The sequence below is a fragment of the Nanorana parkeri genome, unplaced genomic scaffold (assembly GCF_000935625.1).
Source record: "Nanorana parkeri isolate BGI_ZX_2015 unplaced genomic scaffold, ASM93562v1 scaffold117, whole genome shotgun sequence".
Lineage (NCBI taxonomy): Eukaryota > Metazoa > Chordata > Amphibia > Anura > Dicroglossidae > Nanorana > Nanorana parkeri.
The window spans coordinates 938,741-948,606 of record NW_017306385.1 but is presented as its reverse complement, the minus strand read 5'-3'; the positions used below and the strand labels follow the sequence as shown (position 1 = coordinate 948,606).

At 42.1% G+C, this 9,866-nt stretch overlaps 1 protein-coding gene across 1 annotated transcript in view; it reads left to right on the top strand.

Moving 5' to 3' along the window:
- Window positions 1-217: 217 nt before the first annotated feature.
- The window catches only part of COL14A1 (collagen type XIV alpha 1 chain), a 137,717-nt gene continuing 128,068 nt past the window's right edge, over window positions 218-9,866 (top strand). The window contains exon 1 of the mRNA XM_018553336.1: window positions 218-305. Within this exon, the coding sequence (XP_018408838.1) occupies window positions 218-305 (88 nt within the window). The remainder of the gene's footprint in view (window positions 306-9,866) is intronic.

Sequence of the window (9,866 nt, the reverse complement as noted above, 5' to 3'; positions counted from 1 at the left end):
TCTTTGCACTCACCGAATGGACAAAACAAATACTATCAATTGTACATTTCAAAGACCAAAACGAAGCAAACATAACTTCATTATTAGGGTTTGCATACATTTTAATCACAATAAAAGTTGTTCTGATTGTCACTGTTATAACCAAATACATTGTTTCTAATGCAAGCAACATATTGCTTATAATTACAGCAGTGCTGACTGAATACCATTGGGCAAAATGAAGGGACAACCCAACCTACACACTATGATCGTTTTGTCGCTGTTGGCGGTCACAGTTTTCTTCTCCAGCCTTGGGCAGAGTCAAGGTAATAATAATCCTTAATAGACACGTTCTGATTCTCTTTCAGGTTTATCTGGTGTGCAGATGGAATCTCTGTGTAAATGATTGAAATGTATCAGAATTTCTATAATGAGAAAGAGTACATATTATCACTGTTCATATACATTCACCTGGTTGGTCCAAGAATGGTGTTAAACGTAGCAACCAATGAGATGTTAGTTGTCACTGTGGATTACACCCCCATTAACATCTTAGAGTGATGTTGGGTGTTTCCCAAAGCATGGCAATGCTCATCATGAAGATTCCCATTATTTCCAATGGTGCCCATTCACACCTGAGTATTGTGTTGTTTGTCTCTTGAAGCTTGAATTATTTTTTTTGCACTTCTTTTCAGGCAGAATCACACATTTTTGGCCCCAAAGACATGGGAGTGGCTGAAAACACCTAAAAAAAAGCGTGTATTGCTAGTTTTCACTCAATTTTGCGCCTAACAATCGTCTCCTCCTTCCAGTAACTAGCTTATATTGGCTGAAACAAAAACATTCATGCCTGAAAACACAAATGAACAAAGCTTCAAATCACCTGAAAACATGCACATGTGTGAATGGGGGATTAAAGAAGAACTCCGGGCAAGCCAAAAACGTACCCATGCAGTGGGGCTACCCCCGTATTGCAAGGGTTAAGTGCTTGTTTTGTCTAGGGGATCAAATAAAGTTTTGTTACTTACCTGATCCTCAGTCCTGCCAGCTCCATCTGGGCTGCTCAACCGGTCCTCGCAGCCTCTTCTGCCCTGGGCTCCGGTGGCCTAAGGACCTCTGATGTCATACCATCTTACACAGTTCTATTGACTTGTATTAGATGTGAGGACGCCGAGCGACATTGCATAGACGGAGCAGATGGTGAGAGAGGTGAGCACTGACCATCATGGGACCGAGGATCCCCCTAGAAAAAAACAAGTACTCAAGCTACCCCCACACTGCAAGGGTAAGTTTCTTATTTAAAAGCCAACTTCACCCAAAACTGGCAGATACTTGCAGGTTGAATCACAGGTCACTCAGAAATTCTAATTCCTAATTCTAATTCTAATTTCCTAATGGAAATGGAAATCCAGAATAATGGATGCCTTCTGGACTGTACTAGAGCCAAATGTCTATTGTCCTCTATATTATGGGCAGAATGTGGGACCACAACATAATATAGAGGACAATAGACATTTGGCTCTAGTACAGTGGCATCCATTATTCTGGGAGGAGATGGAGACACACAACTTTAGAAGAACCTGACCAATGGAATTTCTGAGAGATATAATAATGCAGATTGTGATTTAACTCCCCAACGCCTATACAAAAAAGGAGATATCAGTATAGTGCGGAGTTGACCTCTAAGTTGTGTGCAATTGCATCTGCTGTCATTAACACAATATTGCCAATGATGGATTTGATTACCTTCATACCTTTTTTTTAATAAATAGGTTTATTTTATGTTTGTTGTGATTGTGTTCCTTCTCTTCATTACACTTTGTATTTCAGGCATTGCAAAAATGTGTAACTGTATGTAATATTGTGAAATTCATGTGAAACGCTGCGGTTCAGTTATCACTGCATGGTGCTAGTGAGGACTGCAAAATTAGAGAGGCTCAAGCTGAACCTGATCCATGAAATCCCGGCCAGATGTGCCCAACCACACCTACATTTGAACTAAACCACACCCATTTTCACTGGCACCCTGCCTTTGAGAGTGGTCTGTCCACCTGCTGTCCTCCTGTCCCCTAAACTCAATGCCGATTGGAGATCTTTGTCTCTGACTTCTCTTTGGCTCTGTCAGACCTCTGCAGAGAGCCCGCTGCTACCACACAGAGAGCAAGGGTTCTTCTCTGCGCCATGCTGGCATGGGGCAGGCTTCCATGTTCAGGCTGTGGCTGCTTTCTAACTGTAAGACTTTTGTTTTCATGCATCTGGACTTGATGGACTTATGTCTTTATTCAGCCTCAAATACTATGTAACTATGTAACTATATATAATTTAAACTACAGGTTCAGCTAGTCTTTATTTATTAACGCAACATTCAGATGTAAGTGAGCCCCGGTGTGATTGGTTCATTGTATTTTATACCCAATGCTATTAACTTAACGTAAATATAAAATGTAGATGTTTTTGCACCGTGTTAATACAATGTAAAATGTAAAAATCATTTATTTTACAGATTTAGATGTAACACCTTTATGATTGGGAACATTTTCTGTTATTTTGACATTTTGGATGTTTTTAGATATTTATTCCCAACAGAAAAAGCTGCTGCTAGTTACTACTATTGAGCAGTGCCTTACATAGCAGCCAATCAGATTTTTGTTTGCAGTGAAAGATGAGTTCTGGTTTGGTGATGAGTAACTTCACATTGACCTTCATTGAATAAGGCGGTTTGTCTTTGGATGTCTTATGATTTCATGACACAGTAAGCCCGGCATCTTGAAGTGTGCTTGATGTTCAAGTGCTACAAAGTGTAACAAGTCACCTTTATCATAAGTGGCTTTGCCAGCAAACAAGAACTGTTTTAAAGGGCCAGTCCACCCAAAACTCATGTAGAAATACCTACTTCGGCGATCTCAATTAAAGTAACACTAAATCTAGGTGTTAAATCTTAAAAATGCCTTCAAGTACCTTCACTATTACCAATCCTTGACCTTATTTGTGTATCACTCGGCTGTAGATCCTCAAATCATCTCTGAGTTGGTGCTGATACTGTTATTCCTTCTGAAGGTTGGCTACTTTAGTTCCCCATGGTCCCTGTGTGTGTTGTAAAGTAGTCACCGCTCCAAGCTTGCTCCTGTGATGGACTACAATCGCAATACAGATTAGGTAACTAAACATGAGAATGTAGTCCATCACAGGAGTGAGGTTGGAGAGGTGGCTAGGGGAATCTCCCCTGCCAGCTATTGTATTCTGACAGTCGGTGCCCACAACTATCAGAATACCTGAACAGTGACTGCATATGATTGGCTTTATAGGCACTATTCAGCTGACAATTTTTCACCACCTGGCTCCTTATACAAAAGTCAATTGAAAATTTAGCTTTTGCAAAACCAGGAAGTACTGGCAGGGCTACCCATGGACCGAATTGCTGGAAGATCTGCGAAACAAGGTCCGAGCTACATGGGTGTTTTTGGAGTGAGTTACATTTGCAGGTCAGTTGCATGACCTGAAGCCAAAGCAATGAATCATGGATTACAGGAACCATTAGCACCAGGCAGTTCGTCTTTAACTTCAGCAATATTAAGTTGTCTCATGATCATTGATTATTCATCTCATATCATTGTGCAATACCCCGTTAGTTGGTGGTCAATTGTACATGATTGTGGCAACATCCGGTCATCAAGGCACAGCTACAGAATTCAGTGTTGAGCAATAGGGAGCTGTGGATTACTGAGATCTGGAGAATTAGGGGGTTTTGGTTGCCTGTAAAATGCCCAAGTACCTTGTGCCTATGAAAAAGTCACATATGAGATTTTCTGCATCTGTAACAGTTTTGCCTGGACCGATCTTTTAAGTAGTTTTCCCTCATGAAAAATGCGCAACTTTTGGTTTTGTATCAAATTTGTCAGATCTGAGAAGAAAAAAAGATTGCATTGACAAACCCACAGACATAAGACAGATGCCACCCTTAAAGGCTATCTCCGGGTTAAAAAAAAAAAAAAAAACTACCCTTACAGTCGGGCTACCCCCACACTGCAAGGGTTAAGTGCTCATTAATGCCTAGGAGTATGATGTAAAAGACTTTTACTTACTTGATCCCCGCTCCCTCAGCAGTCATCTCTGTTCCCTACACTCTGGCTTGTGGACTGTCCCTCTGTGTCCTCACATACACTATAATGCAGGTCTATGGATCGTACATTAGACATGATGCCTGCTGGAGTGGAGAAGAGAAGGGGCTGCGGGCACCTATCTTTCTGAGTATTTTCCTTTTAATTTCCTGTTCATACACAAAAAGGATGCAAATAATCACTATTTTGATCCAACTTGCTACCTCAGTGTTCGGAACAGAGAACTGACAGATTATTGCCGAAGGAAGACATTTCCACGCCAAGCACTGGGTGCCACAGGGCTTATCAGCAGGGAAACAGAGATCTCATTTTATTCAGGGCTGTATAGGGCTGAGATGGAATAAGTGCCAAAGAACACAAGCCTTGGGGTCCTTATGATGTACAAAGCCTATCCTAATACTTCTCACTCTGCTAATAATATACCTTTACATAGGCTGATATTTGGTTTCCTCCTTTTATATGAAAAAACATATTAGATTATATTTGTTCCCCAGATTAGAGTTAGCTATGTTAACAACACTGCCACAATAAATACATTAGAATAATAGGGGGACATATCTATCTATCTATCTATCTATCTATCTATCTATCTATCTATCTATCTATCTATCTATCTGTCTGTCTGTCTGTCTGTCTGTCTGTCTGTCTGTCTGTCTGTCTGTCTGTCTATCTATCTATCTATCTATCTATCTATCTATCTATCTATCTATCTATCTATCTATCTACTGTATCTATCTGTCTGTCTGTCTGTCTGTCTGTCTGTCTGTCTGTCTATCTGTCTGTCTATCTATCTATCTATCTATCTATCTATCTATCTATCTATCTATCTATCTATCTATCTATCTATCTATCTATCTATCTATCTATCTATCTATCTATCTATCTGTCTGTCTATCTATGTCTTGTGCACACTTAACGTCCAAGCCCAGTGTTATGGAGATAAGAGGAGTTGTTCTGGAGTAGTAACACACTTCCTGTCCTAGGGTGACAACACTGCTTCTCTATAGACAAAGTACATGGAGTGACTGTTGCCACCCTTGGACAGGAAGTGTCAGGATCACCAGGTGAAGATAAAGGTAAAGATAACAAAAACTTTAAAAAAAAGAAAACTAATGCAGCCACCACACCTGAGGACAGGGAAGCTGTACATTTATGTTCTTTGGTTTAGATTGGGGCCAAGCTCCTCCACACCTGGAAGGGAAGCTGCCCAATCAGCTGCGGGCCAGGGCATTCTCCATCCCGCAGCTGCACATAAACAAAGGAGTGGTATGCTTGTGCTGGCATCATTGACCTAGAATGGCAATATTAGGTCAATATCATTGACCAAATATAACCATGTGGCCATATAAGGAATTCTCTGAATGCAGCTGATTGGGCGGCAGCAGAAGGAGCTTTCTTCTGGGTTCAGAGTAGCTCATGTTTGGACCGAGTCCTGTCCAGACCTGAGCTCATTCCTAGTTAATACACACTTTAACTCATCATTGATTCCGCCATAAAAATATCATAACATCCATCTAACCCCTGTTTTAGAGAGAAACATTGCCACAATTGTAATACTTTGTAACTGGGTGTGTAAAAATAAGATCCTGACAACAGTGAACTTTTTGTAAATATATATATATATATATATATACACATACAGAAAAGGGATTTAAAGAGAACAAGTTTCCACATGCCCCAATCCCCCTTTTAAATGGAGCCAGCCCAGAAAATGTTTTAAAAATACAATTTTATTGCCTTGTTAAAAGCTGTAGAGTTGCAGACTACATAGAATTAATATTTACGTTGGGCGAGACCTTGTTTTCCTGCTGCCAAAAAATGCACAGTTCTTTAATGTGTAGAGCTTTGTGTGAGCCTTTGGATTTCAACATATGGAATAGAAATATATCCACACTTAATGCTGGGGAAAGACCACCTCCCACCCTCCAGCTACTGTTAGGTTTGGGAAAGGAAGAAGGTTGGCTGGAAGCCTCGGGATAATTTGATTGTCACAAGCTTACTGAGATCTGGGTGGTCATTCCTGGAAAACTGCACCGCTCAGATCTGGATGTTGTTCTATACATAGAAATGTGCTTAATTAAAGGAGTGCAGTAACTGTGTACAAAGTGCTAAAAACTCAAAAGAATCGATCATGATCCATCTCAACGTGTCTGAAACAGGATGTCCAACCCATGGTCACCGTGTGCCATTTAGTGCCTCTCTTGTTATGGATGCATTTGACTCTGTTTGGTAGATCTCCTGCAACCCATGGTCATCCTGTGCCATTTAGTGCTTCTCTTGTTATAGATGCCTTTTACTCTGGTTGGGAGATCTCCTTTAACCCATGGTCATTGTGTGCCATTTAGTGCTTCTCTTGTTATAGATGCCTTTTACTCTGGTTGGGAAATCTCCTTTAACCCATGGTCATGCTGTGCCATTTAGTGCTTCTCTTGTTATGGATGCCTTTGCCCTGGTTGGGACATCTCCTCCAACCCATGGTCATGCTGTGCCATTTAGTGCTTCTCTTGTTATGGATGCCTTTGCCCTGGTTGGGACATCTCCTCCAACCCATGGTCATGCTGTGCCATTTAGTGCTTCTCTTGTTATGGATGCCTTTGCCCTGGTTGGGACATCTCCTCCAACCCATGGTCATGCTGTGCCATTTAGTGCTTCTCTTGTTATGGATGCCTTTGCCCTGGTTGGGACATCTCCTCCAACCCATGGTCATGCTGTGCCATTTAGTGCTTCTCTTGTTATGGATGCCTTTGACCCTGGTTGGGAGATCTCCTCTAACCCATGGTCATGTTGTGCCATTTAGTGCTTCTCTTGTTATGGATGCCTTTGCCCTGGTTGGGTGCTCAGCTCAGCTGCTGATAGAGAAGTGAAGGGGAATACTATGAGTGTCACTTGAGTGACAGCTGTGAGTCTGCTGGGGCTGCTGATTTCGCATTCAAGATGGTGGTGCAGTCTCAGGGCAGTTGGATGTTTGTGCAAGGGAGGCTTTCACAAAAAAAATATTAATATCTAGGAGTCATGTCTGTGACTGTCAGAGTCTTGCAATGCCTCATGGGACTTGTATTTCTACAGCAGCTGGAGTGCCGAGGTTTCTCACCTCTGCTATAGACGTAACATATAGCTAATTACTATTCTTTCCAGTCATTGGCCCATCTGAACGCCCTGTAGATAGGAAGTTAAAAGTTCCTTAGTACAGTAAATTTTATTGTATGGTGACCTTCCAGGTCATAATTTGAAGATCTTGGAGGTAGAAGAAAAAAGTCGAATTATCTGGAGTTATCCTTTAAACTGCAGTTTTGTCTTTTCTCGGATGCACCTGAATGAAGCATCAAGCAGGGAGTTGCAGGTCGCCTGTCAGCACCGGCTGTCTGTCGCTGCTCTAGGGGATTAGCTTTTCTTTGAGTTTAGGAGTCTTTGCCAAAATCCCTATTTTAGTAGGTGCTTTAAGGTGAGCAAACATCACCAGGAATCCTCACAAGGCATTATTACAAATAATAAATCACTGAAGTCTTGGCTGTGGTTCATAATTCCCGTACAGACAGGTTTTTATGAATAGATCCATGTCTGCAGCAGGGGGGGATCTTATATTTGGCCTTTCCTTTCCCCTTTCCTCAACCAGCTAATGAAATTATTGAATTAAACATTTCTGTCTTCATCACATTACTTATTTTGGACCCAGTGAGGTCACCCCTGGGTATCTCTGGTCCTCTATGCAATACAGGCAGATCATGGCAGGTGGCGGGGACCAGCAGGGTGCTGTATGTAGCTTCCTTAAAACTGGAGGCTGTGATTTCACCCTCATGTGATGCTGAGCCTCTATGAATGAAACATCTGAAATCCAATGGATGAAATAGGTGGACCAGGGATAGATAGGCTGGGGGAGGAAAGCACTATGTGATGCTGGATGTCCTGCAGCCAGGAAATGAGGCGTGTTGTAGCTTCTATTGCAGTCATTGAAATCTGAGTAAGCATTTTCATTACCGGAGAGGACGCTGTACAACTACAACACTTAAACTATGTCTGAAGTTTAGCTGTAAAGAAGAACTCTGGGCAGAATAAAACTTAATTGATGCAGTGGGGCTCCCCCTGCACTGTAAGGGTTAAGTGCTTATTTTGGTCTAGGGTGTAAAATAAAAAGATATACTCACCCACTCCTGCCTGGCTGCTAGACTGATCCCTGTAGCTTCTCTCTCCCTCCGCTCCAGTGATGGAATGCCTCTTGGCATTTTCACATCTAATAAACGTGTATTAAAGGGGAACTATGGGGTTAAGGCTTTTCCCCATAGTCCTCCCGTCACCCTAGGCTGCTGCTCGCGGTATACTGAGACGCCGCAGCTGAAGCAGATCCCGACAATTGTGCCGGGATCCGCCCAGCTGCGTGACTGACAGCTGGCTCTGCCTATCTAGTCAGGGGGTAGTTCCACTGCAAGGGTTATGTTTTATTGTGTCCGGAGTTCTTCTTTAAAGGAGAACTATGGGGTTCTATCTTTTTTTTATGAATGCATTCCTTAGGCTAAATAAGTAAATAATGTAATTTACTGTAATTAGCCAAAATGCACAGGAAGGCTGTAAAACCTTGTTTTATGTGGTGGGCGGGGCTAAGCGCCGCAATGAGAAGACATCCCGACGTATCTGATGGGATCCTCCCCACTGATGATTGACAGTGATTCTTGAGAGCTGCTGCGCGTCCACGAATATATGGACATGCACAGGTGCTCTCTCCTTACCTGCACGTCCCCGTGTGCCAGCTCCTTCCCCCCTCTCTCTTTCTCTCCCTGCCGACACTGACATACCAAAATGATCGTGGATCGCTGATGACAGAGGGGAAGGAGCTCTCTCTCTCTCTTCAGCATTGACTACAAATCGGAAAGTCCATATATGGTAAATGATGTCACTGGAGATCCCTACTTTTTTGCATATATCTACTACTAGCAAGCAGTAGATATATGCAAAACGTTTTTAAAAAAACCGCTTTAACAGCGGTTCAAACTTACCCCGTCTTCGTGCGCGCTCCCGCCTGAAAACCCGAAACTGCTTGGGCAGCCGCAAAGCATCTTGGGGTGGGCGCATGCACAGTTCGGATTTTCGGCCAGGAGACGAGGAAGGACGCAAGGTAAGTCTATGGACGTGTGCACCCACATGCAGACACCACGGGATCAGAAGTGCCAGCAAGGACAGAGGAGTCAGCGCTGGATCGGACACCCGCCGTAGCGCTGGAGAGAAAGCTGAAAAGGACAGGAAAGAAGAAGATCGGATTAAGAAACATAATTGAAGGTAAGTGCTGACATTAACATTGGGGGATGGAAAAAAACATTTGACTTTAATGTCACTTTAAGTTGCATCCAAATGTGCTGTGGTTCCAGCCTTCTACGCGTTTTGCTGAAGCTTCATCAGGAAGACAAGAGGCCTATAACGTTTGCATGATAGATCATTACACTAGTAATTAAACATCTTAGCAATGAATACTAGCACAAAACATAACAACAATATACAATACATAAACAACAACAACATTCATGGGTGAGTACCATTTTCTGGAAGTTGAGTGGTGGGTAAATCCATATTCCCCGGGAACTTACTTAAGTGGTAAGATGATCTATGTAAGCTGATATCAACATATATTCAGTGGATACTTTAAAAATATTGTGTTATTCATGTTTTTAATAAAACATGATTTATGTAATATGTGATGTATGCAATTTTATGTATGATTTATGTTCCTTTCATTCTCAATGTGACACCTTAAAAGCCCCACTCTATAGGTTTTTTTTGTTT